At 48.9% G+C, this 18,909-nt stretch overlaps 9 protein-coding genes across 9 annotated transcripts; 4 read left to right on the forward strand and 5 right to left on the reverse strand.

The window, feature by feature from the left end:
• Positions 1–181: 181 nt before the first annotated feature.
• On the forward strand, positions 182–1,117 carry N7473_006986 (AN1-type zinc finger protein; the record flags this gene model as incomplete). Its single annotated transcript, XM_057152926.1, has 1 exon — positions 182–1,117. One exon carries the CDS (start codon positions 182–184, stop codon positions 1,115–1,117), a length of 936 nt encoding a protein of 311 aa, XP_057007264.1.
• Positions 1,118–1,407: 290 nt separating this feature from the next.
• On the reverse strand, positions 1,408–2,421 carry N7473_006987 (thymidylate synthase; the record flags this gene model as incomplete). The annotated part of the gene is made up of 1 exon (XM_057152927.1): positions 1,408–2,421. The coding sequence occupies one exon, from the start codon at positions 2,419–2,421 to the stop codon at positions 1,408–1,410; it is 1,014 nt and encodes a 337-aa protein (XP_057007265.1).
• Positions 2,422–3,620: 1,199 nt separating this feature from the next.
• N7473_006988 (uncharacterized protein) lies at positions 3,621–3,936 on the reverse strand (the record flags this gene model as incomplete). Its single annotated transcript, XM_057152928.1, has 2 exons — positions 3,621–3,858; positions 3,896–3,936. The coding sequence occupies 2 exons, from the start codon at positions 3,934–3,936 to the stop codon at positions 3,621–3,623; spliced, it is 279 nt and encodes a 92-aa protein (XP_057007266.1).
• Positions 3,937–4,776: 840 nt separating this feature from the next.
• On the forward strand, positions 4,777–5,974 carry N7473_006989 (uncharacterized protein; the record flags this gene model as incomplete). Its single annotated transcript, XM_057152929.1, has 4 exons — positions 4,777–5,060; positions 5,112–5,315; positions 5,368–5,790; positions 5,845–5,974. 4 exons carry the CDS (start codon positions 4,777–4,779, stop codon positions 5,972–5,974), a joined length of 1,041 nt encoding a protein of 346 aa, XP_057007267.1.
• Positions 5,975–6,838: 864 nt separating this feature from the next.
• N7473_006990 (uncharacterized protein) lies at positions 6,839–8,770 on the forward strand (the record flags this gene model as incomplete). The annotated part of the gene is made up of 6 exons (XM_057152930.1): positions 6,839–6,995; positions 7,048–7,104; positions 7,166–7,295; positions 7,362–7,560; positions 7,625–8,038; positions 8,093–8,770. The coding sequence occupies 6 exons, from the start codon at positions 6,839–6,841 to the stop codon at positions 8,768–8,770; spliced, it is 1,635 nt and encodes a 544-aa protein (XP_057007268.1).
• A 187-nt stretch (positions 8,771–8,957) lies between these two features.
• Positions 8,958–10,706, reverse strand: N7473_006991 (tRNA-ribosyltransferase family protein; the record flags this gene model as incomplete). Its single annotated transcript, XM_057152931.1, has 8 exons — positions 8,958–9,147; positions 9,205–9,392; positions 9,444–9,521; positions 9,574–9,631; positions 9,682–10,002; positions 10,083–10,166; positions 10,233–10,483; positions 10,557–10,706. The coding sequence occupies 8 exons, from the start codon at positions 10,704–10,706 to the stop codon at positions 8,958–8,960; spliced, it is 1,320 nt and encodes a 439-aa protein (XP_057007269.1).
• Positions 10,707–11,812: 1,106 nt separating this feature from the next.
• N7473_006992 (uncharacterized protein) lies at positions 11,813–13,654 on the forward strand (the record flags this gene model as incomplete). Its single annotated transcript, XM_057152932.1, has 8 exons — positions 11,813–11,857; positions 11,924–12,056; positions 12,111–12,186; positions 12,253–12,334; positions 12,390–12,896; positions 12,952–13,121; positions 13,182–13,266; positions 13,328–13,654. The coding sequence occupies 8 exons, from the start codon at positions 11,813–11,815 to the stop codon at positions 13,652–13,654; spliced, it is 1,425 nt and encodes a 474-aa protein (XP_057007270.1).
• A 400-nt stretch (positions 13,655–14,054) lies between these two features.
• N7473_006993 (uncharacterized protein) lies at positions 14,055–14,264 on the reverse strand (the record flags this gene model as incomplete). Its single annotated transcript, XM_057152933.1, has 1 exon — positions 14,055–14,264. One exon carries the CDS (start codon positions 14,262–14,264, stop codon positions 14,055–14,057), a length of 210 nt encoding a protein of 69 aa, XP_057007271.1.
• Positions 14,265–16,627: 2,363 nt separating this feature from the next.
• On the reverse strand, positions 16,628–17,384 carry N7473_006994 (double-stranded RNA binding motif domain-containing protein; the record flags this gene model as incomplete). Its single annotated transcript, XM_057152934.1, has 3 exons — positions 16,628–16,848; positions 17,160–17,219; positions 17,315–17,384. The coding sequence occupies 3 exons, from the start codon at positions 17,382–17,384 to the stop codon at positions 16,628–16,630; spliced, it is 351 nt and encodes a 116-aa protein (XP_057007272.1).
• Positions 17,385–18,909: the final 1,525 nt, after the last annotated feature.

Raw genomic sequence — 18,909 nt, forward strand, 5'->3', positions numbered from 1 at the left:
CCGCTTGGATGGCGGAGGCTCCGCTGGAAGCTTCTCCGCATTAGTCACGGGTTCCATTTGCCATCGCATTCTACTCTGCTCGATCTTCGATCTTCCTTTCTTATATACCTGCTTCAAGACTCATTCATTTCTCCTGCGTTTGATTCCTTCTCTTGGTACTTACTCTCTTCCACTCGTTACCATGTCTCCCGTGAGCATATCCAAGGGGACTACATCCTCACCCTCCTCATCCTACACCCAAATGGCCGACACAGATCTCGAATCAATCGGCCGCCACTGCCAATTCGAATACTGCGGCCAACTCGACTTCCTCCCCTTCCGCTGCGAATCCTGCCGAAGCACCTTCTGCCTCGACCACCGATCCGAAACCGCCCATAAATGCCCTCACGCGGGTGAATGGGCCCGTCGGCGCAACGGTACACATAACCTAGAAGAGAACCGCACCGCGCCCCAAAAGCCCAACATCTACAACTCCGATCAATGCGCCCACATCTCCTGCAAAACACTCATCAATACTCTCAAAGACCCCGGCGTGCGCTGCCCGAACTGTAATCGCCAGTACTGCCTTAAGCACCGGCTTCGAGAGGAACATGAGTGCGCCAAGATTACCCCGCTGGGCGCACGGCAAGGCAACAGCCCAAATGAGACGATAAAGTCGATGTTCTCGCGAATGCGGACCTGGGGTAAGGAGAAACAAGTTGCGACGTCGAATCTCATTCCGAAGCCGAAAGTTAAGCCCAATAGTCCGGCGGCGCGTATCGCAAGTGTCAATGCTATGAAGCGGTCGGCGAAGGGCGATGCTGGGGTCCCCGCTGATAAGCGTTTATATTTGCATGTGGTCGGGACGGCAGATACTCAGGCTGCTGAGCCACCGGCGAGTGACTTTTATTACGACTCGCGGTGGAAGGTTGGTCGTGTGCTCGACGATGCGGCCCGCAAGTTGAAGGTCGAGAATTTGAATAATCGCGGCGGTGGAGAGGAGGCACGGTTGCGAATCTTCCACGTTGAGTCTGGTGATTTCTTGGAGTTTTCGGATACGATTGGTGGTGGCAAACTCAAGTCGGGCGATACTATCGTGTTGTTGCGAGGTGCTGGCTTGGTTCTCGAGAAATCGTGATTCACTCACACCCCCGGCCTCGCTATCTTGCTCATATTGTCTGTTTATTTGCTGTTCATTTTCGCGGCATCTACATTTGGAAGCGTTTTATTGGCTCAATGGTACCTCGTAGCGGTTTGCTTTATGGCGTTGAGTGTACACAGCGCTACGAATCAGGGGACTCATAGCTTGTATCGCTTTTGCAAAGTCTTAGAATTCATGAAATTTATGTCCTCAAACCAAAAGAGACTGGTATCGTCTAAACATTATAACGTAGGCAACAATCGCAATCCAGTAATGTACAATGTACACTAAACACTCATTTTCATCTTGATGATCTTGTGAGGCTTGTATCCAATAACCTCAAACTCATCCTCCTTCCAACCATCAATAACAGCACTGCCCCGGTCATCGCGCTTGATAAGCAACTCAGGGAACTCGGTCGGCTCGCGAGTCAACTGCTCGTTCAGCGCATCAACATGATCCAGGTAAACATGAGCATCGCCCATCGTATGGATCAAAGTGCCGGGATGAAGATCGGCAGCGTGAGCAAGGATATGCGTGAGAAGAGCGTACGAGGCAATGTTAAAAGGTACACCAAGACCCATATCACAAGAGCGCTGGTAAAGAAGGCAAGACAGGGTCCCCTTCTCAGTAGGCTTGCCGGTCTTCTCATCCAGCTTCATTTCCGGCGGAAAAGAGACATAGAACTGCGCGAACATGTGGCACGGCGGGAGAGCCATTTTGCGCAGGTCAGCCGGATTCCAAGCGCTCATGATGATACGACGATCAAAAGGCGTGTTCATAATCTTGTTGACAACATCCTTAAGTTGATCCACACCCTGACCCGTATAATCCGCCTTAGCATCGACATACTCCGCTCCAAAGTGTCGCCATTGGAAGCCATACACAGGTCCCAAATCGCCTTCTTCCCGGTGTCCCAGTCCAAGCTTATCAAGGAATTCCCGGCTGCCGTTTCCATCCCAGATCTTGATGCCAGCCTCGGAGAGGGGTAGCGACGATGTGCAGCCGGAAATGAACCAGAGAAGCTCGGCGAGAACGGCGCGTAGGAAAACCCGTTTCGTGGTGAGAAGAGGCAGAACTTTGATCGGGTCGCCTCCGTTGGGATCAGGCTTTGAGAGCGAAAAGCGAAGTTGAGGCGGTGCGAACAAAGATCGTGTTCCAGTGCCAGTTCTATCGGGCCTGTGCTCTCCTTGGTCAAGGATCGTCCGGATCAGGTTGAGGTATTGATGTTCCTCGTGCGAGGGATTGTGTGCTGGTGCTGGCGTGGGGGTCGCCGCGGGAGCAACTTGGTCTTGAGTCATGTTGGAGATGAATGGAATGAGACAATGATAGGAAGGCTTTCTCGGTCAGATATCCTGATCAGGGAATTATAAATGGGTGCAGTTGCTGTCTTGCACCCTCCAATCTAGTCTTTTACTGGAGGGGAACGGGAGAGAAGCGGGATTGATGCGCGTCAACGCGACGCGCTATCACGTGACTTATCTTATCACATATCCAGCTTCCAACCTTCCGAGGTCGGTAACGGACGTGGTCTACAATAATACAGCTTGAAGGGCAATAATACATGAAAGAATCCAATAATTTTGGAATCTACGAATGGACTAGGACTATCTATTTTGAGTTTTCTTTGCGATGACAGACTGACATATAGCCTCTCTGGATAAGTTGATGACAGTTTAATTGAGATAAGCATGTACGGAGCCTACTGACACGCGGAATATCTGCTCGCTTGTTCTCCCAAAAGGCCTTATACACCGGCAAGCGACGATACATCTCAAAATCCTCAAGACCGGATAGTTCAGGACCGCGGCCGATGCCATTTGCAATCAGACTGAAAGTGCTCCAGGAAAATGAACCATCATGGCAGGACTGCCTACGGTAAATATGACCAGCCTCTTCGCATGGTGCAGTAGCTTTCAAAGGAGGGTTGTTGAGCGGCAATCAACCATTGGGAGATGGCAGGAATCAAACATGGGTTATCGTCATCTTCCAGGTCAAACAATTACTCCCCCCTCCGATGGCCTAGTTGGTATCCACCATAAATTGGTAACCCATTGGTGTGCCCAGGAGGAAAGGGCAACCAAAAAAAAAAGAAAAGAATACTGGGCCAGTGTTGACGCTTCAAGCTACATGGACGGCCAGGCACACCCCTGGGCGGGCGGAGTACATTTTTTTGAGTTCTTTTGGGTAACCTTATTTTTCTAATAGAAAGATTCATCTCGGGCCGTTACATTATATTGATTTGATTCTTTAATTGGCTTTCTAACGATGTCAGGAGAGTGGAAAGGGCTGTATCAGGGTGCACTGGGGACTGGAGATGTTCTTCGGTGTCTGGGGATGGCGATGCAGTAACAAGGCGAAGTATATAGGGGAGGAGAAAGTTGAGGATTCGATTCATGCGAGGGAGGACTTTTTTTGACTGGCTCTTGGATACCAAAGCAGCTATCAGGAAAAGACGACTGGGGCCTGTAAGGAGAAAGGGGCAAACATAGCACAGGATTCAACCGTTACCGGCCATGCCGATGCTGCAATTGCACCAGTCCCTACGTCCAATTGCCTCAACGACATCATGCCTGTCCTCTGCATTTTGAGTTTCCATCACGCAAGTCTGGCCATCGCCATGCGCCGAGCCACGAGTGTCGACGTTAACAATGGCATATTTCCAAGGGCAACAAGTCTGTAGATCAAGACCCTCGAATTTCTCGAGGCCGTTGGGGTCACGGGGTGGCACAGCAATTCTAGACAAGCATAGAGAGCAGGTCCAAAGCATATTACTTCTTTTTATCGAATGACCAACTCAGCACCGCAAGAACCATTTCGGTGGTGTTTGCTTGTTGGTACACATGAGCGTCTAGTGCCCGGTAGGCCAGGATTACGTCCGGCAACTTCAATATCGTGGCTGACCTGAATATCGCTTTCTAGGGGCTTGGCATTGGATCCATTCAATCCTTATGGAAATCTGAGACTTTATGGTCTGGCACTCCTTGAACCCACTCTCGCAGACTTTTGGCTGAGAGATGCGCAGGTTGTATGCAAACTACACTCGCGGTGCGAGGATGAACCGGTGCGAGGATGTGCAATTTGAGAATGATATGATTGATTTGATGTTTCTATTTTCCGTGCTGCTAAAAAAAAGATCTGGGTTCCTGGGGAATTATACTCCAAGCGCACAAGATGGAATTGACATTCACATTGCCTATCCGATCCGCCCACTATATCCCGATCGGATTTCCTCTTTTGGACGGCCCTCCCCATTTCCCGATATACGTACATTATGTCTGCTTTTCACACCATGGGGCTAGCTTACCCGCAGACTAATCCCTGGGGAAGTGGGGAAGTACCCCGTGTTGCCCCACTCATTGTTGTTGACTTGAATCAGTTGATATCGTAGTCGCTTGTCCACCTTCGTGGCCCCCCGAGCGGGGGTGGAGGTGAGCTCTTCTGATGATCATACGCCCCAGCTTCAGGCTACATCTCAGCTGACCATCCAGTTTCAGGAGAAAGGGATCGACTGCGAATAAGTGATATTTATTGCCCCCGAAAAAGAAAAAGAACTAGCAGCTTACTCCCAGCGCCAGAAGCAAAGACGAATTCACTAGACCGGTGGTGGTTCTTTCGGCCTTTACTTACAATTCCAAGACTTGTACTTTGATATCATGTCTTCCACCGAAACCAAGGCTAATCCAGCCGATAGCCAGAACTGGCTGCCCCACGGAGGCAGCCACGACTTGGTTACCTTCGAGCCACGCACATATGGCGACTGGCGCGATGAGTTCCACAAGCAAGGTTGCGTCCTTATCAAAAACGTGATCAGCCTTGAGCGGGCCCAATACTACCGCGAGAAACAGATTCAGTGGCTGAAGAATTTCGATCTGGGCTTCGATGAGAATGATGAAAGCACTTGGACCGAGGCGCATCTGCCCGTCAGCTTCAAGGGAGGGTAAGAATTATTGTATGCGGAGAATTGATTCAACGACTGACTGTGTTAAAGCATGTACTTTGCCTATGGCTCTGCCCATGAGAAAATGGCCTGGGAGGCACGCACAGAGCCCGCTGTTATCAATATTTTTGAGACGCTTTGGGAGACCAAGGAACTGATTTGCTCATTTGATGGAATGAACATCTCCATGCCCCGGCGGAAGGATCTTCGCTGGAGCCCATGGCCTCACTGCGACCAAAACCAAAGGCGCAAAGGGTAACTTAACTTTCCTACGGTCTCAAATCTTAGACTACTGACATAAATATAGCATGCAAGCTGTTCAAGGACTACTGAACTACGCCCCCAACGGCCCCAAGGATGGTGGCCTCATGTTGATGAAAGGCTCTGCTAAGCTTTTCGATGAGTTCTTCTCACAGAAGCGTGAGTCCTACAACCATGAGGACGCACCACCCCCCGAGATGGAATATATGGATCTTTTCCTATTTAGCGACAAGGATGTTGAGTGGTTCAAGGAGCGTGGTTGCGAGCTGATCAAGGTAAACATGGAACCTGGCGATTTCGTTCTATGGGACTCTCGCACCATGCACTACGCTTGTCTACCCGAGGGAGATCAAATCCGCCACGTACAGTATATCTGCATGACGCCAAAGCGCTTTGCGTCGCCCGAAGCATTGGAATTGAAGAAGCAGTGCTTTGAGAACTATATTGGAACAACCCACTGGCCTCACTGGTACGTAAGCCCTCGAACTAGCGATTTTACTGGGCCGCCACTAACTTGACTTAGCAACATCCGGCCTGCTAAGGAGAAGCCCATGCGTGGGGATACTGTGTGCCCCAAGGACCGCAGTGAACCATTTGAGAAGCCTGAGTTGACGGACACAGTCTTGCAATTGGCGGGCGTGAAGTCTTACTGAGAGCAAAGCACTGGAGCCCTTTAGGATATATAATGACAAATTGAAATATGCTGTTTTACTTTCCACAATCTTTGTTTCTAATTTGACTTTCCACAAAATGGGCTCCACATGAGATAATGAGAACACCTTCCGGATTTGGATTTGTTGAATATTGCTATGGCCAATACCAAGTCTATGGAGGTGGAATCCACAGGAAACAAACCACGGGGTGTTCAATGAAGACATGTTTCCTGCAAGTTTGCCCTCGTTCCTTGAGCAAGCAATGCATCCTTTACCTGTTCTGGTCGGGAGCCGATCACAATTTCTTCAGCTATACCAATTTAATGCTTTCATATCTAGACTCTCCGTCAAAGTTCGCTTCAACTCGCTCTTCCCGCCCGAGAAAGTGAAAATGGCATCCATTTAGGCTGCTCCCGCTCCCCCGCTCGGATGTCCACATAAGAAAGCTGGTCAACCCCCACATCCCCCACGGTGGATACAGTACGGGGAAGCGAAGAATGACCATGGGGCAAAAAGGTCTGGATCATCGGCTGAATCTCGTCTACTTGATTGCGAATCACGACTGGATATTACAAATCCAACTAGAGCGCCATGGCTTCCGTCTACTTGCCACCAGGGCTTGTGGCTGAATCTTATGGCTCGGCAAGAGTGGGATTCTACAGAAGAGCCGAAAGGGGCTTGGGGCTTATTTTGGGGAGCACAAGGATTCCCGCCTATTAAGCTGGAAGGTTTGCTTCGAAAGCCATCTCCAAACTCTATCCTACAGCTTGGCCTGGTACTGCACTGCTCATAACTAGGGAGCAACATATCGATCGAGTTTTCTATCTGTGTTTCGACCAAGCTGGTCTTGTCAACACGAGCAATATGAAGGACGTTGAGAAGGCTTCTGATGAACACATCGAGGTATATGATGATACAACAAGGGACAATGGCCTGGATGGGTCGACGAAAGTGATGGGAACGGTCAAGTTGACCGAAGATTCAATTGTCTATATCCCTACTCCTACTGCGGATCCCCAGGGTACATGTAGCCTGCTCCAAAGATCTTATGCCAATACTGATCAACGGAACAGATCCCATGAACATGCAAATCTGGCAAAAGCTTGTTGTTCTTACGGTCATCTCTACATGTAAGTGATGGGCCTTGCTGTGTCTAACCTACCGGAGCTTCATTGACTTGTTCGACTTTAGTCTCTACCCTTAGCGTCTCTCTTGTGTCTGGTTTCGGAGGTGTGATTACATTCTATGTGCCTGAGTACAGTGCTGCTGGCAAGGACTATGCGGCCATCTCGCAGTTGATGACATACCCAACACTTTTCATGTGAGATTCGCCCATGCTCCACGCCAATGACGAATGAGTAGCTAATCCAGATTTTTCTTTCACCAGGGGCATCGGAAACCTTATTGGCATGCCTGTCGCCATTGCTGTTGGCCGTCGAATCGTTCTTCTGATCTTCACCCTTATTCTGATACTTGCCGCGGTGTTATGTGCAAAGGCAGAGAACTATGAATGGCATCTCGGCGCTCGGATGGTGCTGGGACTTTGTGCAGGGCAAAGTGAAGCACTTGTCCCGATGATCACCCAGGTATATTGACGAAACTTACAACATGAATGCGAGAGAATGAGAGGGACTAACGTGCGATAATTAGGAAATTTTCTTCCTACACGAAAGAAGCAAGTACCTAATGGTTCAACAAGCCATTCAAGTTGTCCTGACTACTATATGGACCCTGTTCGCTAGTCCAATTGCTGGGGGTATTACTCCTCAAGGCTGGTACGGTCTTGGTGCAGGTCTTGCTGGGCTCCAGTTCCTAGTTGCTGTAGTTCTTCTCCCGGAGACAAAGTATGATCGTGGTTTGACAGCGTACCAAGAGACTGGCTCGGATGAAAACTCGACTGCACAAATGGACCTCGAAAACGATGGGCCTGTTAAGCCCAACATCATGGTTTGCAAGGAGAGACCGCCACTTGACTTTGTTAACTACGAGCCAAGGACCTGGAAATCAGACATGCGACTCTGGGTTGGAAAGCCTGAGTGGCATAAGGCAGTTGATGTCCTCAAGGTACGAATCTCGACTTCCTCGTTAGAAGTTGCATGTCTAATATACATTTTATAGCAAACCTTTCAACTCCTTCTCTTCCCGAACGTCTTCTGGGCATTGTGCATCAACGGTCTCACTATCGGCGTCAATATTGCTATTGCCACCACCTACGGCACAATTCTCACTAGTGCGCCCTATCACTGGCCAAATTCGAGCACAAGTTATGTGAACTGTGGACAGATTATAGTCGCCCTTATTGCCCTCCCACTACTCGGAACAGGCTCTGATACAATCATCAAGTGGTTTGCCCGGCGCAATGGAGGCATGCATGAGCCTGAAACCCGAATTATACCTCTTGTCATTCCTGTCATCGTTGGTGTTTTCACCGCCGTCCTGTACGGTCAGGGAGCCGCTCATCCGGAGCAATACCACTGGTTCGTATATGCGTGGGCAGTGGCAGCGTACTATTTCTGCTTCGTGGGTGCCAACATTGTTGCAATCACATACTTGTTGGATAGTTATCCAGCGCGTGCTGGTCCCCTGCTCGTCATTATCTGTGCTTTCCGAGGATTCATCTCGTTCGGAACGAGCTATGGCACAACTGCTTTTGTGGAAAGCAATGGCTATGATGGTGCCTTTGGTGCCTTTGGTGCCTTGACTGGCGTGCTTGGATTGTTGGGTGTGCCGATTTATTTCTGGGGCAAGAATATACGAAAGTTCACTGGAAGATTTGCCAAGAGCAAGACGGATTAAATATCGGGTGTTCATGCAAATATTATAGCTTGACTTGGGCAATTGATTTTCGCTGGAGATATAAGATGAATCTAATAAGCGATTCCAACACCGGTCAAATGCAAACGCTTCTTTCTGTATGCAAATCGTCGTAATGGTCTTGCTGAAGAGATCGATCGTAAATGCAAGTGCACGATTAAGATGATTCCTAATCCTCCAAAAGATCCATACCAACACCACGAAGAGCGCCGATAGCCCACTCGGGGTACTTTGTCTTATCTCCGTTGTAGATATTAGAGAAGAACCGGCGAAGGAAAGCCGGATACCGGTCTTCTATGATAGCCTGGCGCACATCAACCATCAATTTTAACATATAATGCACATTGTGCTGAGTGAGCCTAGATTTCATGTTTAGCACTGTAATACTCAAACGGGGAACCTATTTTGGATCTTACAGATGAGCACCAACGGTCTCTTTCGCAGTGACATGGTGAATATATGCCTTGGTGACGCCGAGGCCACCTTTATCAGTCGGACGGCAGCAAACACAGTCACAGCCTTCGTCGATAGGCGAGAAGTCGTGTGCGTATTTTTGATGGCGAAGATTCAAGGTGCCTGCATCCACGATGGCATTGCCGAAACGCTGAAACGATATCAGTAGGGATCTCGAGCTGTGATACTCATGGGGACTTACCGCAGTGCGTGTGGGCCACACACAGTCGAACATGTCTGCACCAAGAGCGACTGCGACGACAATGTCTTCAGGGTATCCCTGCGTTAATGTTAGAGGAGGCAGCTGAATTGATCCAATGAGGAATACATACGACTCCCATCACATATCGGGGCTTATTCTCGGGAAGTAACCCTGTGCATGTGTCGACGCTTCAAGGAATTAGCAGTACGCACGCTGGAACTGGAGCAATACCACTTACACCTTACAGAATTCCTCCTTGGCTTCACCTCCAGACAACCCTCCGATCGCAATTCCTGGGGTATCTCGAGCCACCATTTCTTCGCAGCATTGTTTCCGAAGCTCCAGGTCGAGGCCACCTTGGATAATGCAGAACAAATTCTGCCTTTCGGGGTATTTATGCGCATCAATGCACCGATCTAACCAACGCACTGAACGGTCCATAGCTTCCTTGATTCGGGCATGATCTGGGGATGTGGTCGCGATCACATCGTCTAGTTGCATGATGATATCTGAGCCGATAGAATTTTGTAGAGATATAGAGTGTTCGGGGGTGAGAAGCCTGGAGAATTGTCAGCGCTTGATTCAATTTCCAACACATGGCACGGAATCACAAAATCAATGGGTGGCGGAGAGTCGTACATAGGCGATCCATCATGAGGACTGAGGAAACGCACGCCTTCCTCGGTGACAGTAGCAAGCTTAAGTAGCGAAACCATTTGGAAGCTAAACATTTCAAAATTACTCTGTCAGCTACGTCACTTTCTTCTTGGAGGATGCGCCATATCTTACCCGCCACTGTCGGTCAAAAGATTACGATCCCATCCTTGGAACTTATGAGCACCACCTACAGCATCCAACACCTCTTGTCCAGGTTTCAAGCCAAGATGATACGTATTGTTCAAGCAGAGCATACACCCTGTTTCGCGCAACTGGTCATATGTCAAGCCTTTTAGAGACGCTTGCGTTGCGACAGGCATAAAAATCGGCAGAGGCACGGAGCCGTGGGGAAGGTGGAGGGTACTCGCGCGGGCTTTCGTAGTCTAATGGCAAGCAATCCATGATTCGAGTCAGTCATATACTCATTTAGGCGGAAAGTCTTAAGCGAAGACGTACCGAACATTTCGCGTGACGATCAAAAGTCAATGCGGAAGGCATAGCTTTTCGGACGGGCTCAGCAGCGGTTGACATGGCTGCAGCAGGCACAAGGAATGTCTTGGGTATCAATCTAGGTCCGAGTCGTGCCAGCGCAGCATAGCATTGCATGGAGAGCGAGCGTGGGGTTTGGTGCGTGACAGCGTTTGCGATGCGCCCAGGCACAATCTAACTGATAAGGTGTTTGTCTGGTTTGCATCCGCTGCTATTGTGGGCTCCAGTCCATACAATCAATCCCTTTACAATAAGTCTGTTTCGACCAAAAAATTAAGCAAGTCGGTTTTCTCCGATCTAATTAGGCCCTTTCAAACAATATGGCTAGAAAGTTCCCAAAGCTCCAAAATTAGAGGCCATTCATAGGGAAAGGAAACTCTTACGAAGAGTCCTCCCAACCCATCCTAGACCTATTGGGCCTAGGTCCATAGGAAAACACCGACTTTCTCTATACAACCGTGATGGTCGCAATAATTTCAAAATGTTGGGATATTCGTATGAGCTCTTCTTCTAGGATCCGATTTGAGAAATGAAGCCTTCTAAGTGAGAAAGGATTCGTACCGCGAAAAAGCTAATCAAAGCCACTTCCGAAGCCCAGATCCAGGGTCTAGGGTTGGCACTTATAAGCTTTCAATATGAAGACTTTGGTGATACGTCTAATCGATATCCTTCTGTGGAAGATCAATGATGTTGCAGCAATACACAAGCTCATCAGAGAGTATATGCTCGCATGAATCCCTCAATTGCAAGTTCCTCCCCAGCCGCGCAACATAGTTCCAAGACGGATATGATCTACAAGGCCTTTCTTTGAACGCCCAGCTCGGCATAAGCATTGTAGTCAAGCATTCCATTTGAGCGATGCATTTCACCATAAATTACCTCTATCTCGCTCGGCTCAAGATTGTTTCTCAATTACCCTAGCGAATTCCCGGTAAAGTCTAACATAACTCTCCAATGGGGTAAAATGGCCAGTGGGGGTTCAGCCAGCCCTCGGAGGATGGCCGACCTGGCCAGTGCGGATTCGCTGAAGGGTCAAAATGCGGGGGCCCATTCCTATCCCCGACTCTCCGGGCAAGTTGCAGTTGGTTCATGCCGAGGGGAAGAGAAAAAGACCAAAAAGGGGGGCATCAGTGCTTTCTACTGCACAAATCCTTCCCTCTTAGCATCTGAGTCAGGAAATTGCACCTCTTCGTGCGTTCTTGGATCGACAGCTCTCCTGTACCATGGCGGAAAAAGTGGCTTCTCGAGATGTCGAGGACGTCATGGGGGTAAGTTTCCCTTCACGATCGTGTTTGAGGTTCTTTGTGCGGCTGTGTTCGATCTAACGATGATAGTACTCCGAGTCCGACATAGTCGACCCGGCCCGTGAGGCAGCCGAGAAGGCTTTGGTCTGGAAACAGGATCGCAGGATCGTACCTCTATGTGCGGCTATTTATCTTTTGTGTTATCTGGATCGGTCGAACATTGGTGAGCACTGTTAAGGTCTAGGTAGGCCGAGGACTTTCAGCTAATATCCTGCAGGTAATGCCAAAATCCTCAATCAGAATACACACGATGACCTTCTTTCGGAGACCCATATGACTTCGTACCAGTATACGTGAGTTCTGCGTCTAGGTGTTTCTCGGCACCTTCTTTCTACAACAAAACCCTGACATTGTCTAAGAATCGCATTGATGGTGTTCTTGATTGCGTATGCATTGTTCGAAGTTCCATCAAATTACTTTTTGAAGAAGCTCCGGCCAAGCGTAAGTCCATGTCATAATGAAGGAAGTACATAGTCAAAGCTCACAATATGGATAGCGATGGATAGCCTTCCTCATGTTTTCTTGGGGCGCAACGACAATGGGTCTCGGCGGCGTGCATAACTACGCCCAAGTCACAGGGCTGCGTTTCCTGCTCGGAGTCATGGAGGCAGGCCTTTTCCCTGGCTTCGTCTACTATCTAACATTCTGGTACCGAAACTCCGAGAGATCTATGAGGGTAGCCTTGATCCTAGCCTCAGCAACACTGGCGGGTGCTTTTGGCGGTGCGATTGCATTTGGCGTAGGCCATATGAATGGCGCACACGGACTTTCCGCTTGGCGATGGCTGTTCATCATCGAGGGTGCGCCGTCTTGTGCTTCAGCATTTCTAGTTTGGTTCCTGTTGCCAGACTATCCGGAGACTGCGCACTGGCTGTCCGCTGAAGAGAAGGAGTTAGCGGCCGATCGCTTGAGCTTAGAAGGATCAAAGGGCTCAGCGAGTTCCATGTCTTGGGCCGATGCGAAGGCAGTGCTGGTAGACTGGCGCTTGTATGCCCACTATGCTGTATGTCGACATCCGCCTTAGCGAGGTAGGCACACCTGGCTAACATGTTTGGCAGGTATACTTTGGAATCTCGACGCCATTCTCGAGTCTTTCTCTTTTCACACCGGCCATCACCGCTGGCCTGGGATATTCGAACTTGCGTGCTCAGCTCATGACTGTACCCCCCTATGCCGTTGCATATGTCGTGACAGTCACTGTAGCCTGGTCGGCAGACCATTTCAATAAGTCAGCTAGAGACTATCCAGTCAATTATTGAGAGTTCGTTACTGATTCATTATGTTATAGTCGTGGTCTTCACTCAGCCATTTTCTCCTTCATCGGGGCAATGGGCTTCTTAGCCTCTGCCGTCCTTCCCGCAGACGCGTACCTAGTAAGTGGACCCCAATAAGCGTTGAATCCCCCCAAACACCAATTGACAAATCTCAATCTAGCATCGTTACGGCTGTCTGATAGTCGCAGCCAGTGGCGCCTTTGCCTGTATCCCACCACTCCTTGGCTGGCTCTCTTCAAACCTGCGCTCCACCGCTGGCGCAGGTCTCGCCATCGCGCTCAACGTATCTTTCGGCGCCCCAGGCCAGATTGTCGGCGTCTGGATCTACAAAAGCAACGAGGCGAAAAAGGGGTATCCGACAGGCCATTGGACAAATGCAGCACTATTGCTGTTCGTTGCGGCCGGGTGTGTGCTCCTTAGACTCTATTACGGGTGGAGAAATAGTCGAGGATTCGGCGATGGAAATGGAAAGAAGTTTGCGTATTAGATGCCCATTCGGTGAGTCAGATGATGGGTAGAGAAAGGGTATACGAAGTATACTGTATGAGGCATTTCCGGCTGCAAGGGATATGCCATTATGCGGAACGGCCGTTATCAAGAGTGACACATTCTCGCTAGCGCGAGTATATAAATCGAAGAATAATGACAAATTGTGAAAATAAATAATATTCATCGAACAATTCATTAGAGGTTCTCCTGTACAAAATGAGGAGCTGAGACTCAACGAAAAGACGCCCAGTAGAAAACAACACCTCACCAACATGTGCCTTCGGCCGTTCTGTACTGCTAGCAAGGGCTCTGGCTGGAAAATCTACCCCATGGTAAAAGTCACTCAATTAATCAAATGCCAGCATAATATTCATGCATTCTTCCCATTGCATATCCCTCTAGCATCCACCTCCACCTCCGCTGGCCCCAACTGCGGCAACAACTGCGGCCGTATTGCGGGATCTTCGCTTCGCTTGTTTCCTATCGTGTTCGAGGTTCTTGGCTTGATATTTGTCATAATCTCGAACGTATCGATTGTAGTCTTTGCCGTATTCGACGCGGCGAGGGGGTGGATATTTCTCTTTTGAACTGGATGAACCGAAACACATGATGAATCGAGTGTGATTGTGGTATTTTCTCAGCTGGATTTAATTGATTGGGGTGTTCCGAACACAGATGGAATGTCAAGTGTATTTGAAATTAAATAGCGAGTTTGGATCTTTAATAAATTCGCATAGTGGCTCGTTCACAAGGCACCAGGTTTTTATTTCTGGGCAAGCGTGGCTGTTCTCAAGCGTTCCAAGCCCCCAGGTAACATAGCCACCGCCCGGCTTATCCAAGTTTCGTCATTAACTGAGGGGAAAACCATGGAGACGATTTGAAGTTGGGGGCGGCTCATTCATTACTAAATGAGGTAACGGGAAGGACGATCAGGGACTTGGATGCATCTACTCCGTATACTTGGTGTTACGATTCAAGGCAGTCGAGTTAATCTGAGGATCGATGGTAGACACGATTCACAACACAATAACAGGACTAAGCTCCAATGGGCTTATGGAGACCATCTGTAGCGTGTTCCCGACGAGGATATGTGATATTTTCCTCATCATGTTGATGATATCATTGCCTGCAATTCTTAAGCAGTTTTTGCTATACCATCTTAGACTCCAGCGCACCTCGGTAGTCGGAGAGTTGAAGGAGGTCTTGTGACTGTATACCGTTCCTAAGTAGATAAGATAAATACGAAGGTAGACATAGTGGAGAGTGAACATTTGTAGGGCAGGCACACCAATAAAATCTACAGTCGCACATACCTGCCTCCTTTGTTCATTGGTTTGAAACGCACAGAAACTTATTCGGATTCGAAAATCATAGACAGAATAGATATCAAAGTCTCGAACAAAAAGCAATTCAAATTTCTGTAGAGATATCCTGTCGATATTTTGTAGTCCAACATAAGGAAACTTCCAACCAATCTGATAAACCTCAGCCATCGCAAGCTCAGCATTCCAGAGATATTAAAAAATCAAAAGAAATACATAGGGCTGTTGCAGAGCCCAGTTCAGCCCGGTTCCAATTCCTGCACATAGAGCCAGTCATACAGGCCGAAAAATAAAAACTCCAATAGTCAAGCCCATCCCCGAACCGTGAAGACGATCATCCCAGAAGACCCAGACCAAGAAGCGAGGCAATGGATCCCATTTGCCCAATGGGTCTGTTCCTTATAACTCCTTGCACGGACTCGATTCACCGCCCCCCTGCTAGTCTTGTCGTAAAGACCTGGTCGCGTTAGTTTCAGCCGACCGGCTTCCCGTCCTTCAGGTCACACAAGGATCCAAGACCAAGGCCTTCAGAGCAAGGCAATCAAGATACACAATCCCGCAGCCAAACTAGACTTGCTCTTTCGGACACAAATGTAGCAGTACTGGGAAATACCACCCAAAGCCGAAGCCACAATTGAGACAGTGTCATCTGTCACGCACGACACCGTTGGCCCGGCACCCACAACAGAGTTTTCCGTAACCGCGGTTCGAGGCGGGTATCTCGACGGCAGAGCCCCACCGACACACTCCACTCAATTCATTTTGGCAGCCATGGGGGAGTTCCAAAGACAGGGATCACGATATATTGAAAGACCCAATACGGTGATGCTGACACTGGTGTCTGTGTTGAAGTTTCGGACCGTCGAGATTGAACCATTGTCGGTATAAGGCGTGTATGCATAACGAGGTACCCGACCACATGGATTGTGCCCAATCTGCATAATTCGCCGGTACCGCAAGCCTCTGCCGGAGAATTTGACCAGCGCCGTTCCTGGGGCCGTGAGCATCGAGTGGGTAGCACAGTTTCGCTGGCAAGTTGCACAGACACCAGGCTAGGTGCACGGTAGTGGTCATAGTCCAGTATTGATGCAATTTAGGACTGTTGCAGAGGGCCCATAGCAGTTTGAGAAGAGAACGACCAGCCATTAACCAGGGTAGCCCCCGTTCTGTCAGTCCAGCCGAGTTCTTGTCCCAGACTCCAGATGATCACCAACCCCCGCCCAATCTACTGGATCATAAACCGGTGACCAATCCTTGCTGCATCGGTATTGCAGGTCGCCAGCTGTCTCGATTTCCACCAGCCGGGGAAGTCATCGCGCATCCGGGATTCGGGGAGTAGGGTGGTTTGTCGACGCGGGATGAGGTGGACGGGGTGGTACGCGGGAAATGTCCTATTATCTTTTTTCCCTTCGGTTTCCTGCATGCGCATTGAGAGAAACAAATGAGAGCAACAGCAAGGCGTGAGTGTTGCTGTGGGCCCGCGCAGGAAGCAGAAAAAAAAATCAAACCCACACAAGTGCGGCATCGCAGGAAACCTGCGGCAATCCCCAATGAAGTAAAAACACAGGAAAGAAGTAGAGATAGCCACCCAACAAAAGAAATAGAAGTCGACAAGTATAACAAAGGAGAAAGAAAGAAGAAAAGTATTCTCAATACCCACCAGCTCCGCGGCCGTAGCCAGCGGACGACTGCTGAGAGTAGAGCTGTCCGGGATAGACGGTGGAGGAACGGGGCTGCTCATTGAGTTTCTTTACAGCGACTTCGGCGGCATCTTCTTTGGCATTGTTGATGTACTGGCCGTCGTACCAATAGCGGGCAGAGATGATTTCGCCCTGGATGGTGAGATTGCTAGACCAGGCAGTTCGACCTCCTACATTCCCGACACAAGGACAATTAGCATCAGCTGTCAAGCTCGGAACTAAAAGTCGGTGTACAATGGCTCCTTTTCTGCAGCTCCACTCTGCTCTTTCTGCAATGCTGAGGCACGTCGAGGGGAAGAGCGAGAGAATGAAGCCGCAGATAAGGGCATCGAATGAGGAGAAGGAAATGACAATGGAGAATAGGTATGCAGGGAAGGAAGATGGGAAAAGAGGAAAGGCTTTTCTTCCTTTTGGCGAAAGCAGAAGACGGTGGGATATGTATGGGAGGGACTAGGAGACAAAACTGGAAACGGGAAGGTACCTCGCCGATCGGAGACGATGTTGAAGACAGGAGGGGGCAATTTCATTCGTCTGCAGTGTTCTTCTAAGACGTTAGCCAAGGCTGATGCTTCTTCAGAATCGTTCGTGGCGTTGTTTAGAGTGGTTCAGGGAAAGATTGGTCTTCCAATGGCTTACCCTGGAGCTGCTCCTGCCAGCTAGGCCGTCCTGCAGTGCTGCTTCCTTGAGGGCTATTTGGCATAGACATTGTGGACTGTTGAAAATGATAGTTGATAGAAATTGTAATAGCGGGGTCAATTGACGAGAGGGATGAAGTCTGATGGAGGGCGGTGGTCGATAGGACGGTGATCGGTGGGTTGTGGGGGAGGAGAGAGCGAGTTAGAGGAACGAAGTAGTCCCAAAAGTTCAAGGGCCGAAAAAGTCTCCCAAGTTCAAAGTTCAAAGTTCTTCGTTGTCGGAACCATCCACAGATATATCCAAGTAGAAAGTAATAGTAGCCTTACGAACGAACGATAACGGACAACTCTTAAGCTTCAATGGATCCGGAACTCTCGCACGACCTTTTTAAATCTCGAACGGTAATCGACATGGGAAGCGGGGAGGTCATATAATCGGTGGGCCTATCTTGAATTCTGCAAAATAGGAATAGGAATAAAATAAGGAAGAAAAAAAATTAAAAATAAAAGCGCCTCAAAAAAATACCCGTTCTTAGAGGGGAAGCATAATGCAAATCTTTTTTTTTTCTCTTCCTTTTGGGCTTTCTCCATTTACAGAATTTTCTCTCATCATTTTTCCCCTGTGACAAACATGGAGCCCGAACCCGTCAAACCTAGCGGAGCGGACTTATGCAGGATGACTGGGGACATGGTACAGCGTCAGCCAGATACCTTTTCCCCCTCCCTCCGTTCTAGTTCCAGAGTGATCCACCAGTCAAGAACCAGGGCGGGATGGGACATGCGGATCATTAGTTATGAGGCTGCACACTGGAACGGCCCGGCGCACGGCGACCAGACCAGTCCTTGAAGAAACACAAGAACGGGGCAAGGGGCGAGAAGCCAACGGCCAAGCAGTTGCAGAGAGATGGATCTACTTGCTTAATAGGTAGAGAAAGAGGGGCAGCTAGTCCTATTCTTTGTCCTGTTCCATTGACTAGCAGGTCTGGCGCAAAATGTGACAGACATATGCTATCCACTATATCCACAATATCGTATTCCAATTTTGATAGTCTAGTTTCCTTGATCCTCGGCAAGGGGACGGACTATCAACTTGGACCAGTTTCAGACTCTAGGGGGGTCACCAAAATCTGTATTCTAGTTCCAATCCTCCAAGCTATCCTGAAAAAATCAATTCTAAAAAAAAAGACCGACACAAATGTACACAAAAATCAAAGATTAAATTGAACCCTAAATGCCAGGTCTACTTCATTCAATTCGTCCGGGGAGGAAGGGAAGAAAGCTATTGGATAAAAAAAGTGAACAACTCAGAGCATCCACCCCACATCGATATTACCAAGTCCAGTTCCCACAATATCTTACGAAAAAAAAATGGTACCAGATTTATTAAAATTAAAGAAAAGAAAAATCGCCATCACCAGTGGTATAGATCCAGAGCCCCGTTTATGCCTCATCGGCCAGGCGCATCAGGCAGGCAAGGTTGCTTGGATCCTCGGGAACACAAAGTACCTACCTGATGACATGCCTGGTGAGCTGCGGCGTCGTTCGGAATGAGTGGCTAGGTACCTCAATTAGATTGCCCTAGTGCCGCGCATGGAT

The sequence above is a fragment of the Penicillium subrubescens genome (assembly GCF_028828155.1).
Source record: "Penicillium subrubescens strain IBT 31985 chromosome Unknown utg000005l_segment0_segment0, whole genome shotgun sequence".
In the NCBI taxonomy this organism is placed as follows: Eukaryota; Fungi; Ascomycota; class Eurotiomycetes; order Eurotiales; family Aspergillaceae; genus Penicillium; species Penicillium subrubescens.